At 39.3% G+C, this 19,876-nt stretch overlaps 1 protein-coding gene across 1 annotated transcript; it reads left to right on the top strand.

Moving 5' to 3' along the window:
- Nucleotides 1–9,203: 9,203 nt before the first annotated feature.
- LOC146523728 (uncharacterized) lies at nucleotides 9,204–19,869 on the top strand. Its single transcript, XM_085154033.1, has 4 exons — nucleotides 9,204–9,328; nucleotides 10,752–10,883; nucleotides 10,996–11,145; nucleotides 19,663–19,869. Exons 2-4 carry the CDS (start codon nucleotides 10,795–10,797, stop codon nucleotides 19,829–19,831), a joined length of 408 nt encoding a protein of 135 aa, XP_085010159.1. The 5' UTR covers nucleotides 9,204–9,328; nucleotides 10,752–10,794; the 3' UTR covers nucleotides 19,832–19,869.
- Nucleotides 19,870–19,876: the final 7 nt, after the last annotated feature.

Here is a 19,876-nt window from a genome sequence, read left to right as displayed (position 1 = left end):
GGCAGAGCCTAAATTATTTCTCACAGGTTTTTGTTGCCTTATGGTTCCAAGCGCTGTCACCAATCTTTGCATTTTGTTATTATCTCATGATACTTGTTTAATCAGCTACCATCTCTCCTATGGAATTTTTAATGTCTACAGTCTCAGATCAACACAGCCCTGCCCTCCAGCACTATCAGCAGCAACCCCTCAACAGCAACATTTTACCCATCAGGTAAAACATCGGCTACATTTGCTTTGCCTTGTCGCCATCTCACAACAGTGATATAGTATGATGCGATCCCATATTAGATTCTTGATGAATGTGTGTTGTTGTTATTCAGCCTGGTTCAATGTGCCCCTTTTTAACTTTGAGCACCCGCCCCTTTAAACCTCTCTGCACGGCCCTGATTCAGAGCATCATAACAGAAAGGTAATTTTTTAAAAAAAAAAAAAAAAGGAGAGAGAGAAAGAAATACATAAACTAATAATTACATGAATGAATAGAAAGCACACAGACACAAATTGTTACATGTGAAATTATTTTTGGAGAGAATCAGAAGTGAGACAGTTTGAATCCACAGCTCAGTGCAAAGATACATGAATTAAACCTGATTATAAAAACACATCGAGGCAACGGAGATCAGCTTACACTCAATATTAATATGAATACAAATATATAGACACAACGGAGACACGCTTACACTTATGAATGTGAATACATGACATAAATTGGTGTTTCTGGCCAGAGAGAGAGAAGTGTGTTGTTTAAGCAGTGATGATAATAATGAAAATGTCTTAGTTTTGTCACTTTTAGGTGCAAAGCAGACCTGGATCAATTTTCCACATGCAGCAGTCGGAAGAAAGTTATAGGTTAACATCACTGGAAACGTTCAGGCCAAGTTTCTGGTTGAATTGTTTACAGCGTCATGTGTCACTAAACCTGACAAGCGAGCTCTCGCTCCTAACTGAAGATGAGGAATGTAGCTCAAAAGAGCAATAACATGGCAGTTAAAGAGAGACAGTGGAGAATGCAGGACAAAGCGGAAAGAGAACTTCCTGTTATTGGACTGTTGAAGTGGGAGAGGACAACGGAGTGAGTGGAGTAGGTGAGAACACAGAGGAATGCTGTTGTTTAATGTAGAAAATCAAAATTTGGGTTAGCAAACCTGGGAAAAAGAAAACTGACTGATTAAGTGGGAAAATTGTGAAGGAGTCTGAAACACTGCAAAAAGAAACATATACAAAATCACACACACAAACAGAAAATGTATTAACCCTACTAACACTTACAAATACAAGAGAGCTCATGAAGATTAGACAGCATCTTGAACATGTGAGTCTGTTTATCATCTTGTTCAAGTCACTTAGTGTGATGAAAAAGTGATACAAAGACCAGTGGACTCATAACAAAGTAGTTAAAAATGATCTAGTTATAGCAGAGAAATGTGTAGGAAAGGCAGCTTTGAGAACATGCCCTGGTGGATCTGCAGCTCCACTGCACAGACATCGATTAAACCTGACTAATAACACACATGCAATGAAAATCAGCTTGTTATCTTTCATCAGTGTTAAAATAGTGTGAATTTAACACACTTAAACCCTGAAGTTGAGGAATAACTCAGGAAAGTTCCACGACAGTAGAGTGATTTTTGTGAAAAGGAAAAAGTGATTAAAGCTTAAAGTAGTTTTTAGAATAGTGAATTAGAAGTGCTCCTGTATAGATTGATCAAAACAAGTGATTACTGTAGAAAGAAAATAAAAATAATTCAATAATGTGGTAATGTTTAAATATGCATTTCTCTTGTCACGGCAACTTCTTGAGATATGACTCAGTATGCAAATGAGTTGAATGACTGGGGACAGGAAAAGAAAAAGAAGAACTTGAGTTTCCTGTCTGACTGGATGAGTGAAGCTTGCACTGAAAGAGACACTGTGACTGTGTGAGAAGAAAGGCTTGGTAACAGACAGGATAATTAAATAAAGTGGTCAGGTCTGTGACTAAGTGCAGTAGTCCAGATTTGGAGAAGAAATTTAGAATTTAGTGATGATCGATTGTTATAACGTCCTTAGAAAGGGCTTAATGAGAATATCAATGGTGTGCAAAACTGTGCGGCTTTTAACAAGATTTTCTGTGTATTTAGCAGGTGAGACTATGTCAGTTGACCTCAGACTGTTTTCTTATTTCAGTAGAGGGAGTTTTACTAAACATGGACATGGTTAGAACTGGGCCCTTTAAAATTGTAACAGTGCACTTAAGAGAAAACCTGTCAGGTGATGATGTTTTGTGCTTTGATGAGCTAATAATCAGCTCTCTTTTTCTCATTTTTGTTCTAAGAAGGCCTGCAAGATTGAATTAACAGCACTGTAAATATTTTCGGGAGAACAAATTTAAGGTGAGCTTTTCCAGATTACAATGGTCTGAGGAAAAGCCGACCTGTGGGGACCTGGATCAGGTTATAAGTCCCTGTCTAAAATGATTGCAGCGAGTCAATCCAGTTCAAGAGCATAAAGAACTCTTTTCCTAAAAAACAAAAAACAAAACAAAATAAAACAAATGAATGAGCTCACGTTGCTGAGGGTGGAGAATCTGATATTTGCGCATGAGTCTCCACTATCAGCAATATCTGGTGTGAATGTGTGTGACTGGACTGTGACTGGACTGACAATGTGGACTAAAGGTTGGACTGACTGGACACTGAGATAAAGACTGGACCAAGAGTAGGATGAGTAGATGTTGACAAACAATTCACCACGCTGGCAAGAGAAAGGGGATGCTTTGCTTTGCTTTGTTTTGCTTTGCTTTGCTTTGCTTTTGCCATGAGCAGGAGGAGCTGATGCTGTTGCTGATGTTTGCTTTGAGAAAATTCTGTTTTATTGACTGGGTTTAGATTATGGTAGTACATTATATAGTGGGGAAAATACCAAATGCTAAAGGGGAGAAAATGTTGGATGTTACTCATGTTACTATTAACAAAAGCAGGCCACTGTAGAAGTCAATTAAATTTGATTGAGGGAAATTATATTTATGAGTCAAATAGGGGATCGCTAGACTTTTCATATAAAAATGCAGTTATAGAATAACAAAGACTTGTCCATGTGACCAAGGTTTTTTCCCTTTTAAACAGTAAATTATTAAAAGAGCTGCTACTGGAGGGAGACAGGAGCAAAGTAACAAAAGCATATATATTTTGGGTAAGTCTGATAAAGTAAAATAAAATGTACCATTACATTAAGAGGAGCAGGAAACAAAAGGGAGACCAGTCCTGACGGTGGATTACACTAGGACTGAGGACCTGATTGAGCGTGCCACCGGCTTCAGTGACAGTAACCTCTGGCTGGACTGGGTGGCTCAAAATGCTAAAGAAAAACATGTATCTGATTGTGTTGCCTGTGCTTCAGGTAGACCACGTTTGTTCACGGAGCCCGCACCACTGTATCCAGAGGACAAGTGGGGCTATGACTGCATGTTGCGGTTGACTAGAGAAGCAGTGAGTACTGGCAACTGGACTATCTTGTCCAGCTTATTTCCCCTAATTCACAAGCAAACGCAAGTAGGACCATTCATGCCCAAACGAAACAACTACACATGCTTTAAATTCTCAATGGATACAGTAAAGTACAAGTTGGGAGAGATTGACCCAAGTTGGTGCTCTGTCACACTCACGGGGAGAACCACAAACAATGTAAGCCAAACAAACACTTTAATTGGAACATGGGAAAGAAGTGGGCTCTATTATTATTGTGGATGTAATACCCTTTTGGTTCGTGCCCATATGGAAAGTGAAGGGACGTGCGCAATGGTGCGACTCGGAGCTCCACTCATGCTAATCGGGAACAAAGTAAAAGCCATACCACAACGCAACATACGCACATTGGCGGAAAGACGTAAGAGACACATTTTGGCAAAGAGAGGGACACAGAGGATACATGCTTATGACCCTAGAATGAACAATCCACCAGGATTGACTCAATAGGAGGGCCCAGGGGAGTTCCAGATGAGTATAAACTAGTGGACCAAATAGCTTCAGGATTTGAACGTATGTTCATATGGATAACTCCAAATAAGAATGTTGATCGCATAAACTGTGTCCATTATAATGTGCTGAGACTCTCTAACCTGACCAGAGATGCCATGCAGGGGTTCGCAGAACAGTTGGGTCCGACCTCGCTGATGGGAGTGCAAAATCGAATGGCCCTAGACATGTTGTTGGCGGAGAAAGGGGGCGTGTGTGCCATGTTTGGAGCAGTGTGTTGTACCTTTATCCCCAACAACACTGCTGCAGATGGCTCAGTAACCCGAGCTCTGGAGGGGCTGAAAACTCTGTCTAAAACCATGCATGAGCACTCGGGAATTGACAATCCGCTGGACAGCTGGATGACCTCAGTGTTTGGGAAATGGAAGGGGTTTTTCATGTCTGCGATGTTTTCCACTGCCGCTTGTTAGGGATACTGGTCACCTGCGGTTGTTGTCTCATTCCTTGCGCCAGAGGACTGCTGGAAAAGGCAATAACGAGGGCAGTGGACCCCGAAACGATGGTTCTGGTGGCCATGATGCCATTGATGGACTTAGAAGCGGCCGAATGGGCCGAGGAGTGACACAACACGAAGTGTGGTGACCTTTCTTTTTGAAAGGTCAAGAGAGGGAATGTGATAATAAAGAAAATACTTTACTGCTACAACATAGCCTTCATCATTAACATTACATTAAAATGTTTATTAAAGCTACTGGCATTAGACTAAAACTTTTATTAAAGGTGCAGCTATAATCATTGTATACACACATTGCATATTGTGATCATGAAAGAATTGATGCTCAGTCTATTCAAGGTCTTAAGCTTCGTTGGGGGCGATGTCCCGACGATCTATTGTGTAAGTTACTTGGAGCAGCAGACGATTAACCGCATACACGCTTACAAACAGAAATGATTTAAACATAGGCCAGGCCAAGGGCCTGGAATTCATTTAGCTTCTAACTGCATTTGAGCTGCCTAGTAACAAGTGACAGAAGAAGAGTCAAGAAATTGTAAGTCCCCAGGAATCATCTGGAAGGTGAAACAAATTGCCATGTATGGAAAAATGTGATAGAAAGAGGAACGTCTCTTTCTGTTTTTATGCTGATATGGTGATGGTGTATATCTTACCCTGGGTGTGTTTAATAAAATTAAAAGTGTTGCTCACCACCTGGGCCAGATGGCTTTCCGATTGAATTTTATAGAACTTTCCAAGACAAATTATTAATTCCACTTTTTAACATGTATGAAGAAGCGTACCAAAATGAAGCTCTCCCACCCACTCTGAGACAGGCAATGATTACTTTGATACTGAAACCTGGCAAACCCCCTGCAGAGCGTTCATCATTTAGACCAATAAGTCTGATGGGGGTTGACACTAAAATACTTTGTAAAGTTTTAGCAAGGAGATTAGACCCCTATATATCACATTTAGTTCATAATGATCAAAATGGCTTTGTGCCAAAACGTCAAGGGTTTCACAATATAAGAACAGTTCTAAATATAATTCATGAGAAATCTGATGCTAAAGATACAGCATTATTATCACTTGACGCTCGTCAAGCTTTTGACAGGATAGAGTGGTCATATTTATTTACTGTTCTCTCAAGATATGGATTTGGAAACAATTTTCTCAAATGGGTTAAACTTTTGTATACAAATCCCAAAGCTAGTGTTTTAACAAATAACATAGTTTCTAACCCTATCACATTGGAGCGTTCCACTCGCCAGGGGTGTCCATTATCTCCAATGCTATTTATCTTAGCTATAGAACCCCTGGCGATGACAATTAGAATGAGATCTGACATATTTGGTGTCCAGTTAGGAGATCAGGAGCATAGATTGGCTCTGTATGCTGATGACCTGATAGTGTTTCTGACTAGGCTGTCCATTAGTATACCAAAATTAATGCAACAAATGGAGTTATTCGGACAGTTCTCTGGCTATAATATAAATGATTCAAAATCCTCAATCCTATTTCTGAACAAGGATGAAAGGCTAAATCCTATTATACAAACCCCGTTTATTAATGCAAAAGAAGGATTTGTGTATCTTGGAGTTAAAATCACCCCAGACATTGATACCATTGTAGCAACAAATTATGATCCTCTGATTAGTGAAGTGGAGGAATCTCTAAATAAATGGATGACAATGCCCATATCAGTAATTGGCCGTATAAACATGATTAAAATGAATATATTGCCCAAATTTTTATATCTCTTCCAGTCACTTCCTCTGCCTCTTCCAAAAGAATTCTTTGATAAACTAAATGGTATCTTTAATAGATTTATTTGGAATAATAAAAAACCTAGACTAAGACTTCGCTTGTTGTACCTACCATATGAAAGAGGGGGGTTACAACTCCCTAATCTTAGACTGTATTACTGGTCTGCACAACTGCGCTCAGCCATGTTCTACTTTTCCACTGAGACACCCCCGGCCTGGTTACAAATTGAACAAACATCAGTAACAAATCTGCAGTTAAATCTGTATTTATATTCTGCAAGCCTGAGCAATTTAAAAAAAATGACAAATAACCCTTTTTTAAAAAACACAATAGATGTTTGGTATAGGGCCCATCAGTATATGGGTGATAAGTCCTCTATCTCTCGTTTTTCACCTATTTGGGGCAACACATGTTTTAAAGCAGGAAGAGCTGATGGGGGTTTCAAAATCTGGGCAGATAAAGGTGTACAGAAGGTGGCAGATCTTTATAAGGATGGCAACCTTCTTACATTTGATCAGCTATGCCAAATATACAGCATCTCCAAAAAACATTTTTTTAAATATCTACAAGTTAAACATTTCATTATGTCAAAATATAAACAGATTGTATCTGAGCCACCATTATCACACTTGGAGAATGTCATACTTCAAAAGCCAGTGGGCAGAGGTCATATCTCTTCAGTTTATACAGCTCTGTTAACGCATGATAGGGAATCTGCCACTGACAAGTTGGACGCATGGAGGGCTGACATCCAAGAGGAGATACAAGAGGTGGACTGGGAAACTGCATGTTTAAAAGCCCAAAGACAATCAATTAATACAAGGATGAAACTCCTCCAATATAAGTGGTTGATGAGAACTTACATAACCCCAGTCAAACTGAATCGCTGGTCGCCTGTCATCCCAGATAGCTGCAGTAAATGTTTAGACGAGAAGGGCACTCTGCTCCACTGTGTATGGAGCTGTCCAAAATTACAGCGGTACTGGAAATTAATCACGCAAACTTTATCTAAGATTGTTGGAGTAAATATACCTGCTGAAGCAAAAATGTGTGTGTTGGGTATATATCCAAAGAACTGTGACTTTAGCACCAGACAGTTAAAATTAATTGACTTTGGCCTCCTGCAAGCTAGGCGCTTAATATCTTTGTATTGGAAGAAAGTGGATGTACCCTCAAGTCGTATGTGGGTAAAGGAGATGGCGTCATGTATTGTATTGGAACGACTTACTTATATTGTCAGAGGAAAGGGAGTAGATTTTGAAGAAATATGGTTACCTTTAACTGAGTTTCTGAGACATTATGAAGGGAATTAATTTAGAAAGTGATACTTGGTGCTGAGTTTTGGGTTTCTTTGTGTGTGTGTGTTTTTTTTGTTTTTTGTTTTTTTTTGTTTTTGTTTTTTTCGTTCGCATCTTGCTTTGTTTGTTTTACCCATGCTGTGCATCGGTTTTGTTTTATTTTATTATTTATTTATTTTTATTGTTGTTGTTTCTTTTAATTTATATTTGTTTATTTTGGGGACTATGTTCTTTAATATAAATCTCATGTTAATTGTACTATTATTCTTTGCTTGTTCTGTAATATAAAATTCAATAAACATAATGTTTAAAAAAAAAAAAAAAAGTGTTGCTCACACACATAAAGAACATTAAGATTAAGAAAATTGAGATTAAGTAAAGTTAATATAAAGGATAGAGCACAGAACATGATATTTTGAACCAACTTTGAATAATTAAGGGCACAATAGATGAAAACAGTAGATTATTGAGGTGTAGCAGAGAGAGGCGTTTTGTTTTCTATCCTTTACAGGAGAAGATTCCAGAACCACAGCAACCACAGGGGTGGAAGCCCCAGACCGAACGGAACCAACCAGAGAAAGGGGAACCCGAAAAGAAGCACAGAGAACCATTGTTCCAGAAAATGTGTTGTTTAGGAAATTAAAAGCTCGTTGGACACAGGTCAAATGTGAGCATAAAAATAATGAAGAGTAATGAGAGGGACTTTAGGAATAGTTGTAGGATTTCTATGTTATGTAAATTGCCCAAACACAGTGTTCAGGCCGGATATGCGCTACCCGTTAAAGGGGCCAAGAAACCAGGACTAAGTTTTAAAAATTAAATTCTATAGAGGATGTTTCCAAAGATTGACAAAATAATCTAGGACCTTTTACCAGAAAAAGCTAATTGTATCTGTTTGGAGTTTACAGTGAGCACTGAGGGAAGTCAGAAGTGGGTTTAAATTGGGATTCTGGGTAAAAAAGGGGGCGTAGGAAGTAGATTTAGGACATTTCACATTTCACAGGTGCTCTCTTAGAGCTTGATTTATTTGTTGTGGATAGAAGTAATTATGACGGAATAATAAGGAAACATTGAAAACATACAACCCGTTGAGGGGACAGATAGGGTTGGGCAATTGAAAGGTTTCATTTTGTTTAGCATAATCACTTTTGTTATATTTTAGCCTTTTAACATGCAAGTAAACTTAATGGGATAAATTAGGAATTATGTCGTGTTTCTTGGGAAACACGAAAAGGGGGAGAACTGTCATGTAATTAATATAGTCTTAGTGCTTATTTCATGATTATATTGTTTTATGTACTTTAATAATGAAGGTTTGTAAAGCAAGGCCACTTTTGACTCACAAACTAAGTGCTCAGCCAGACTGAAAAACAGGAAGTTAGTGTAGAAATATACAAGCATATTAATAAATACGGGAAGACAGAAAGAAAAGAGGAACTAGTAACATATAAGGAGTTGTTGAAACTGTGTGATGTGTAAAGTACCAAAATGACACCTATATGAGACACATTTTAAGATTCTAATGTTAGAGATCCTGCAACTGCCGAGACCTCTTCCCTCTGACCCCTCCGCAAACCCTCAAACCCTCCTACCCACCTCGACATACAAACTCTGTGTGGCTTCACGTGTTCTGTTGATGTTTACATGATCGAAATAACTTGAAAACAAACACAAACAAACAAAGAGGAAGACCGCACCGGAAGAAAAAACTACAAGTCCCAGCATCCTCTGTGTTTAGGGAGGAGCAGTGAAAGTGAAAGTATTGAGCCTCCGTTCAGAGCAGCAGGAGGAGGAAGGTGGAGCTGAGGCAGGTGAGTGTTAACATGAATATGTTTCTTCTTATGACATAAAATAATTCCACGCTGTTCGTGTCTGTGGGTGAAATGTGAGGCCGGTCGGCTCCTCTGAGTGCTGGTTTCCTCTTAAGTAGAGAGGAAGTGAGTTTAGCTGAGTCTCCGTTTAGTGTGAGAGAGCAGGAGGAGAGTGAGAGCTGTGCTGAGGCAGGGTGAGTGTTAACACCGCTCTGACATTACTGTGTCTCTGTGGCGGGAACAACAGGCTCCGTCAGTGGAGGCAAAAATAATCAGACTTTGGTTTTTCAAAGGAAACAACTTTATGTTGGAAGTTCCCGCACGCTCATTGGACAACGATGTGTCAATTTCAAGTAATTAGCCAATGAGCGTGCGGATTCACAGAAAGACCCGCCTTTATCACGGGACTTTTTAAAAACTACAATGGCGACAGAAACTCCGTGAGTGGAGTTCAGGGTGACATGACTAGCAAATCTTTCAAATAATCCCACCATCAACGGGATGTTGTCTCCTTTACTTTCTTTAAGTTAAACGTAAAGAAATCCAGACGCTTTTTTTGGACTGTTGGTTTCAGTGTTTAGTCTTATTCACACACTCCCTCAGACTCTTCACACACACTGATTTTCTGACATAAACACACTCCAGTGTGCTTTCTTGGCTTCACACACACACTGAGGACCATCTACAGACTGTGAGCTCCGTCTTCTTTTTCTTTGGAGCCGAACTCTGACAAAGTTAGGAACAAAACTTTCTCCAGCGTGTGAACTTTCTTCCTAGACTCAGTCTGAGCAGTCAGACCACATATTTCTAAAGCAGCACATGAAGGTGTGGCTCACACACACACAGGTGAAGGAATCAGCTGCAGTATTAAAAACTGCTTCACTGTCTACAAATATATGAAATGAATGTTTCTTTCAGGCTGTAAAAACCTTATTTATACTCCATTACAGTCCTGCATTCAGAGTATTACTTCTGTTATATTAGTACATGTATTTTATTGTGATGAACACATGAAACTCTGAGCTGGATTGAATCCATTGAATCAGAGTCCAGGACTCAGACTAAACACACTGAATGTGTCCTGAGCTCGGCCGCTGTTCCACAGTAACTGCTGTCAGAGTCACTGTTACTGAGTTAGCTTAGCTAGCAGAGCAGCTAGCAGTTAGAGTATGAATTCTGTAAGCAGTCAGCTCGGTCCTGGACATTGTTACTGACATAAAGCTGCTCTCTGCAGCCATGTTTGACCTGCTGCTTTGTAGGACTACAGTAATGGAGGATTTGGAGGCTGAACTCGGCTCTGTGACACTTTTTGTAGTGAACTGATGAAAGCTGCGTCTCAGATGGATATTAGTCCAACACATCAGACATGACCTCTGCAGCTCTCACTTGATGTGCACATGAATGATTTGTGTTTCCTCTGCAGGTGAAGGTAGAAAGTGTGTGTGAGCTGATGTGAATTGAGCAGCATGGATCAGTTTGAGGACAGAGAGGAGGGAGTCCCTCCCTCTAAAACCACTCTGTGTGGGGAACATGAGAGCCAGACCAAAGCTCAGAGGTGAGATGACCATCTCTAACTGTCCATGACTCTTCTCCATGTCACAGCTCAGCACTCACATCACTGCTCCATCATTATTCACACTCATACCTCTGTGTGTGTTGTTTTAAAGCCCAGAGCTGTGGGGCGTACCAGGCTCAGCTGGACATAACCCTAAAACTAATCCAGAACCTGGACCTGAACCCAGCTGTGTTTCCTTAAAGAGCAACGAGTCGAAGGGTGTTGGTGTAAACTTTAAAGGATGTTCTTTTGCTGCTGAGAGGTAATGTGTGTCTAGATGTTGTTCCTGACTCTTTATTTTTGAATAAATCCTCATGTTTAATATCAGCTCAGCTCTTTTTCACACACATTTCTATGTTGGTATGTGAAGCGGTGTGTGTGGGAGTGTTTCCACAAACACAGCAGTCAGAGTGGAAAGAGTGGATGTTGTAGGAGGTGATTGTGTAGTGAAGAGGCTGAGTGTCAGTAGGACTCCAGCTGCTCCAGCAGGTGTCTCCTTTGTGCTTTGCTTCAAACACAGTGTAGGGAGGAGCTTCCACTCAGGTGTTTCAGGTGTTGCTGGATGGAGGAGGACAAATAGTTTTTCCCTTCAGTGACACTTCAGCAGCTCAATGTTCTGGGGAGATGTTTGTCTTTATGAAGTTTTATGGATTATTGTTCTTACTTTGGTTAAACTGAGCAATACATTTTCCATCTAACATTTAAAGTAAATTTCCAGGTGAAAAATAACGATCTGCAGCTGCAGCCTCTGTGATGTTTCACAGTCTGAAAGTAACAAATTCAACCAGAGTTCAAACAAAGGCTTGATATACGTGTGTATTTGATATAATGCCAACAAGTACAAATAGGTGTTCTTACAGGTCTTAATCATAGAGGTCTGATAAGTCTGGTGACTTTCACAGTCAGCAATTTTGCTCCCTTTTATTTTATTTTGGCCTTTTTAAAGCCCTTCAAATGCTCCCACATTCATACAGAGCTTTTAATACCAAACTCCTTTACAGTCCTTCTCCTCTCACACACGATCACACGACTGATTTGTCTGCAGCAGCTGTGTTACTGCTAGTATTTTATTATGTGTGTAATCTCCTCATATTGTTCCTATGGTTTAGTTTGACTTCCTTCTGCAAACTCAGCTGCTCTGTTGCTGATACACGTCTCCATGAATATGATTGATCAGATGCTGCCAACACCATGTGTTTCATGTGAACGCTCAGCTGAAACCCTGGGTTGACTTATCGAGTTAATAACAAGCTTCACGTGACTGTGAATGCTAAAGTGAATCCAGATAAAGGAAAGAGACCCTGCTAATGTTGGACTCACTTCTTAGTGTAGATCCCAGGAGGAAGTTCAACATAGCCAGCCATTCTTTGTGCTAGCTCGACCAAACCTGAGACCACAGTGCAGGATAATGATTATCATCTGTCTCTGTCAAGGACATTTAAAATCCACAAATAACAAAAATAATTATATTTGATCATTAAAATATGTTTTCACTTAAAAAAGCATGAGCACACTGGTGGATTACAGAAACATGAAAACTCGTTAACAGTAAAGTTAATTTAGGCGTAAACAAAGTGTCAAACATACTTAAGTAGAAGGACTGATGTTTGTGTTAAAATACCCTCTTAAAGCTGAAATACTGATTCAACTTTCTCCAAAAGTTGATTCTGTTCATCTGTTCGTAGCGTTTTGTGTGAGAAATGTTTCGTCATCATCCAGGTGACTCCTTCAGTCTCAGCTGACTACAGGTTTCAATCTTATAAACAGTACGTTTGCATAATGACTGAAACCAGCCCAGTGAAGGAACAAAGGGCTGGGAGGTCAGTTCCTTAATCTTAATTATGCAAATATAATAATTTTAAAGTAAAAGGACCACTCTTGAGCCGTGTCTTTTTGGCCCTAAGAATACTAAAGAACCGGAATTAACACTTGGTGCCGTGACCCGGATTCTTGTGCAGCTGAGGGGACTAATTTAGACCTTAAGGTACGATCTGATATGAGGTGAACAACAGACCGGTCTAAAAGAGTATAGGTAAGCGCAAGCCTGTTGAAAATTGTGCACATTGGATGAATTCTAAATTAGTTGTACACTGATTGTTATTGTTAAAGTGGCTCAGTAGTGGAAATTAAACTAAATTTTAAAATCTGTTAAGTAGATTTCAGGTGACATGTCCATGATAATTTTGGGTAATTTGGGATAAATAAAAGTAAACTTTGGGGATATTTGATGAAAACTCATTGTTGTTAATACTGGGGTGGATTTATTAATTGTTGTGACGTATGTTAGATTAGGACATTTGGTCAGGGAATTTTATTCCCACATTGATTATAGGGTGGGACCTGGGCATCAGATAACAAACTGGCAGTTAGAGTCCACAGTGATGCTTCCAGAATTATTTAAATTTAAGACAGAAGTTGGACTTCTAGGGGTGCAAAATGTTCTGAGTGTTGTGACTCCATCTTGCGGCGGACGCGCTGCAATTTCCTGCAGGTGTCAGGCTTAATTCGGGTGATACCCGCGACAGGTAGGGACAGTGGTTAATAATCAGTGGTCAAGCACCACTTTTCTTGCACCATTTGACCAACAGGGCCAGGGCCCCTGGCCGTGACCATTCAACGTGACTGACAGGTAAGCTTTAAGTAAAGCTGTAAGGCGCAAGTGGGATACTTAGACGCTGGAGGTGGAGCTTCCTGTCGAGCCGCGGGAAGCGGTTATAAATTAATTAGGGCCTAGAAATTTGACCGCTATCGGAGAGGTGATTGACCAGCAGGGTGGGCGAACCTGGGCCTTAGAGACTTTTAAATTAGTCGAAATGATAGGATGACTAGTACTAGAGGAAGATGAGGTGAAGATGTGATATGGTAATGGAAATAATTTATCTTGGCAGTTAGTGGCAGTCTTTTGTTATATATTTTTTAAGGAAGTTCAGGGAGGAGTGTAACATGCTGATGAAAGTATTGCGTGGATGATGCTAGAAAACTGAACTCAAAGAATGGTAATATGTGTGGAAAATTGTTAATTGTCCTGATATCTGAAAGAGCTTTGCTGAGCATGCTGAAGATTTTGGTGTGAATGCTTGCAAAACCAAAGAGCTTAGTATATTTAAAAGTGTGTGTGCGTGTAATAAGGGTGCATTGTTTTTAGATCAAGACTTAGCAGAATTACAGAGGGTTTGAAGTCTGTAAATATAAAAAAAACAAAAAAACAAGAGTTCGATTAGTCTGTAGAAACAGGAAAGAGAGAAACAGAAAAATATGAGTCTGTGTGGCTGTGTGTGTGACAGGAAGTGTGTGTTTGTGACAGGAACTTTGCATGCCCATAAAAGGAAACTGGCTGGTGTGTGAAGTGTGCACCCAGAGAGAGAGAGACGAGTTAAAATCTAGGAAGATGAAGCCAATGGATGTCTTAAGAAAAGAAATGAAAAGGATATTAATTGAATGTTTTAGTGTGTCAATACAGGTGGACTCTTCTCAACCTGAAAACGTGAGTACAGCGGCAAAAGCATAGATTAACAGAATTGGAATGAAAACAGGCCAGGCTTTGGCTTAAAATTTGACAGCTTCACCTCTCATTGTCTCCTTATCCTGAGAAGAAGCTTAAAGGACAGTCAATCTCCTGATGAAGACAGACAGAACACCGTGTACTTGAAGAATTAACAGCAGGCAAAAAGACAGTGCAACTGAACTATAACACTGACGACTCCAGCAGCAGCATGTAAGAAAATACTTGATGGAAAATGCACTCTGAACTCTAAGCTCGGAAGTTGAACAGTGGGATAAACAACTGTGTGGAAGCACTGAACACTGAGTTTCATATTTGCCATGCTTGGAGTAATCCTCAAAGAAAAGACTGAAAAGATCAAGAGAGAAGCAATGGAGAGAAGAAACAGCTGATTTGGGCCTGTGTTGATCTGGGAGGCCCCACAGGAAACTGTGAGAACAGTAAGAGGTGAACCTGGACTATATACCTGGATTATATAGTGAATGCATATGGGAAAATTGGATTGAAGGCTGAACTTATGTAGGTTTAGAAATGTCCACCACATTACAACAAAGAGTAGAAAACACACATATACAAATGGTTACATGTGAAATTATTTTTGGGGAGAAGCAGAATTGAGATAGTTTGAATCCACAGCTCAGTGCAAACAGGCATGAGTTAACCTGATTATAAAATACATATGCAATGAAGAAGCAGCTTACACTCCATTAACATGACCACATAACATGAACGCAAGGAGGAACACGCTTACATTTATCAAGGTGAATACATGAAATAGATTGGTATTTCTGGCCGGAGAGAGAGAAGTGGGTCGTTTAAGCATTCATAATAATAATGAAAATGTCTAAGTTTTGTTATTTTCAGGGGAAAAGCAGACCTGGATCAATTTTCCACATGCAGCAGTCGGAAGAAAGTGATAGGTTAACATCACTGGAAACGTTCAGGCCAAGTTTCTGGTTGTTGACAGCGCCATGCATCACTAAACCTGACAAGCGAGCTCTAACTCCTGGCTGAAGACAAGGAATGCTGTTATTTAAAGTGGGAAATCAAAATTTGGGTTAGCAAATTTGGGAAAGAAAAACTGACTGCATAAGTGGGAAAATTGTGAAGGAGTCTGAAACACTGAAAAAATTAATTAAGGTGGTCAGGTCTGTTCAGAAGGGCAGATTTGAACAAGAAATTTATAATTTAGTGGTGACACTTTGTTATAACGGGTTTATATCTTATGCTAAAGCTAAGTATGTTAAAGTGCTTAAAGGGGAACATTACTGTGTGCAAACTGTGTGGCTTTTAAGAAGATTTTCTGTGTATTTAGCAGGTGAAATTATGTCAGTTGACCTCAGACTCTCAGGACGCTGTGGAATCTGTGGCAAAGCATATGGTGTGGGGAAAATGAACAGAGAGAGTGATTTTAAGTCTGATTTCAGACTATATGAGTATTGATTAAACCAAGAGTAGGGCAAAACTTTTGTGGTACTGAAGTTCTAATCTCCATAACATATTGATAGATTGATAAGAAAATATTTCTGTTTCAGATCTTTCGGGTTGTTGTTTGAGTGATGGGTTGATTGTGTCAGTTAGGTTTGGGTTGTTTTCTTATTTTAAAAGGAGGGAGTTTTAGTAAACATGGACATGTCTAGAATTGGGCCCTTTATAATTGTAACAGTGCACTTAGAGAAAATCTGTCAGGTGATGATGTTTTGTGTTTTGATGAGCTAATAATCAGCTCTCTTTTTTCTCAATTATTGTAAGCAGGCCTGCAACATTGAATTAACAGCACTGAAATTTTTTTCGGGAGAGCAAATATAAGGTGAGCTTTTCCAGATTACAACTGGCTGAGGAGAAGGTCACCTGTGGGAACCTGCGAGTTCTTGTCTAAAAGGATTGCCGTGTGTCAATCCAGACCAAAAATGATAGACAAGTGTTTTTCTTTGGAGTGAATGTGTGTGCATGAGTGAATGAGGGTTAGCATGAATAAAGGGGGACAAACAATTGACTCTGTTGGGGAGAGAAAGGGGATGCTTGCAGACTTAATGTTTTGGCTGCTGATTTTGGGTTGCTAATGTTTGCATTGAGAAAATTCTGTTTAATTGACTGGGTGTAGATTATGGCAGTACATTATATTGTTGGGAAAATGCCAAATGCTAAAGGGGAGAAACTTTTTGATATAACTCATGCCATTAACAAAATAGGCCACTGTAGAAGTCAATTAAAGTTTATAGAGTAAAATAAGTAAAACAAAAGTAATATTTATGAGTCACATAGGAGATTGCTAGACTTTTCATATAAAATGCAGTTATAGAATAACAAACACTTGTCGAAGTGACCAAGGTTGTTTCCTTTAAAACAGGAGCAAAGTAAGGAAAGCACATATATTTTGGTTAAGTCTGATAAAGTATAATTAGACTCTACCATTACATTAAGAAGAGCAAAATGAAATCAAAATATTCTGTATCAAGAACATGTTATAACACAGGAAATGTGAGTTTTAAAATGAAGTTAGTGTTGACACACAGGTGTTGTTTCTAGGCAGGTTTGAATGGAGCCAGTGGTGTAAAAGATTTGACATGATGATTAGACTGATTTTAAACACAGGTTTGGAGGCCCGGGGCAAATATACCCTAGAGGAGAATTGCTGAGAGTTTTAGAGAAATGACGTGACTAAGCTTTTCCTGTCATTTTTATAAGGGGTCGTGAAATATTTTCAGTATTTTCAGTTTTAGTAGATGGTTTTAGCTTATTTGACACATGAGATGTGTCAAGAAGGGGGGATTTTGGGTTTAATTTGAAATAAGGGGCTTTATGATAATGTTATGATTTTCTGGGAGTTTGATTTAGCTACAATAAAACTTACGCATAAGTAATTGCTTGTAAGCTTAAACTTAATTGATTAAAATGTTTGTTTTCTCTTTGATCTTTTAGTAGAATAAGCGGTTATAATGATTTTCTTCTAATCTATTGTGAAAGGTGTCAGGGTGCAAAAGGTCAATGAAGATGCTTGCAGAAACAGATAACATGTACTGTGACTTGTAGGTCAGAGTTAAGACACATTTTGCGTGGAAACTTTTGCACTTGCAACAGGTTTTTTTTAATGCACGCTTACAGACACAGACATGACGTAGATTAGTTTCTGGGGTAAAGGTGAAAAACAGTTTGCTTCGTCTTTGCTTAGCAAGAAGTAATGCAGAAGGTGTGAAAATAGGCTTGCTCTGAATAGTCTGACTGAAAAGAGGAAGTAAGTTGAGTACAAGATGTTGATAATCAGATATGAGAGAAGAGAGCGAGCAACAGGAAGCACCTGGAGGGACGTGAAAGCGGCACTTTAAGTGTGTTAAAGGTGTTAAAATGTTGTTTACTGAAATGAGTAACATTTCAGTAAACATAAACATAAACTATTCAACATAGATGAATAGATAAATGATTTTTTAATACACACATTGCAATTGTGCTGATATGAGTTGTCACTCGGTCAACTGAAGGTCAAAAACGTCATTCAGAGTGACTGACTGAACTGATATATTGAAGGGATGACCTTGAGTGCCAATGGATAAATGCTAACACGCTTATACACATAATTAGGTTAATCCTTTTGATTAGAGAGTCCCAAAATGATAGGTTGAACCAAGATTGAATAATTAGGAGAACAATTGATACGCATAGCAGACAAGTAAGGCGTTGTAGGGAAAGGTGTTTGTTTACTTTGCAGGAGATTTCGGGACCACAGCGACCACAGATTTCGGGACCACAGCGACTCCCTTCAGTCTCCCCACCCCACGGGTGGGGAGACTGAAGGGAGGCGAGAATCCAGGAACCCACCAGAGAAAGGGGGACAACAAAAGAAGCACAGAGCACGACAGTTGAAGAAAATTTGTTGTTTACGAGATTAAAAGCTTGTTAAGGTTAAATGTGAGCATAAAAGTAATAAAGAGTAATGAGAGGGACTTTAGGAATAGTTTGCAGGATTGATTTATGTAAATTGCCCAAGAATAGTGTTAAGACCGGATATATGTTACCCCTAGAGGGGGTGAACACCAGGAGTAAATGTTAACTCTATAGAGGCTGTTTTCAAAGCGTAATATGGGACCTTTAGGGGATAAAGTTAATTATATATGATTGGGTTTTATAGTGAGCATTGAGGGAAGTCAGAAGTGGGGTCAAATTGTGACTCTGGGGTCAAAAGGGGATGGTAAGAAGAGAAGCAATGATAGTTCACAGCCCAGCATAAACTCGAGGTGCTGTATAAGGGCTTGATTTAATTGTTTGATTTACTTGTTGTTGTCAGCTGCTGCTGGGATGGGCTGTGGCAAAGAGAACAGAGAAAATAAAAATCAGTTTTTCTCTGACTTAAAAGCAAGGAAACAACAATATATTCTACATGGTGAAACTAATGATTTATGGTGTTTGGGTCTGTTTTTCTGTATTTATGCAGATAATGTAAACTCAGATGAATTATACCATCAAATTTTAAAGGAAAATATCAGGATGAGTGTCTGTGAGCTGAGAAGGACGTGAAGCGAGCAGTTTATCCCAGAGCTGAAGCTGCTCTGTGTGCAGAGATGAGCTCAGATTCCTGCTGTGATTGATCAACAGTCACAGAAATGTAGACTTGTAGTTATTACTGCAGTATGGTCACAGCAGATACTGATAAACATGTATTATGAGGATGGATGATCAAGTTTCTCACTCTCTCCTTTAAATCTCAGTTTTGTTCTTCTTCACAGTTTATCTGTTAATTTATTAATGAAAAACACTGAAAGAGTTTCTGTTACATTTCCCCTTGAACATCACCTTATTAGGGCGGCATTAGGAAATAGCCCCCCTCCAAAGAATGAATAAATGAATGATGATAATAATAAAATGATTAAAAAGCAGAGCTCAGAGTGGTAGAATGGTCAAACATGGATCCACGGGTGGTTCAACTGCATTTGGTGACGTGACTAAAGCAAATCTTTCAAATAATCCCACCATCAACGGGATGTTGTCTCCCTTACTACGGTTACTTTACTTGGTCACCGTGTGAATTTCTTTGAAATGAACCAAATTCTTTTATTTGTTGGTTGTTGCATATTTAACCTCTACAGTGAGGAAAGGAGGAGATGAGGCCTCAACAATGTTGGGTTGTAGCTGTGGTTCAGGTTAGAGTGAGTGTCCATGGAATAAATGTAAGTCAGTGAACTGGAAACATGACTGTGTTCAAACTTTTTTTCCTTTTTATAATGAGTCTAATCAAAGGTGGACAGAAGTATCTCCACTTTGACTTTTCTGTGTCACCATCAGAGCTTCTGCACAGTGTGGAGAAAGATCCAGAACCAGAGCTGGACTGCAGACAGCCAGTCAGAGCAGCTGTGTACAAAGTAAGACTGAACATCTGTCTGCTGATGGACTCATTTCTGAAAACTGGACTTCTTGTGTTGTTCAGACATTGAAGAGTTTTCTTTCTCTTTAGTCTCATTGTTTTTCTTACTTTCAACAGATTTTGGTCTGCAGGAGG

This window comes from Neolamprologus multifasciatus, chromosome 3 (assembly GCF_963576455.1).
Source record: "Neolamprologus multifasciatus chromosome 3, fNeoMul1.2, whole genome shotgun sequence".
NCBI classification, from domain to species: domain Eukaryota; kingdom Metazoa; phylum Chordata; class Actinopteri; order Cichliformes; family Cichlidae; genus Neolamprologus; species Neolamprologus multifasciatus.
Note: the sequence above shows the minus strand (reverse complement) of the source record. Positions and strands in the feature narration are given on the sequence as shown.

Coding starts and splice junctions, on each gene's coding strand:
- LOC146523728 (XM_085154033.1), top strand. CDS start 10,795: ATGGATCAGTTTGAGGACAGAGAGGAGGGAGTCCCTCCCTCTAAAACC. Junction 10,884..10,995: donor AGCCAGACCAAAGCTCAGAG/GTGAGATGACCA, acceptor GTTGTTTTAAAG/CCCAGAGCTGTGGGGCGTAC. Junction 11,146..19,662: donor TGTTCTTTTGCTGCTGAGAG/GTAATGTGTGTC, acceptor TGTCACCATCAG/AGCTTCTGCACAGTGTGGAG.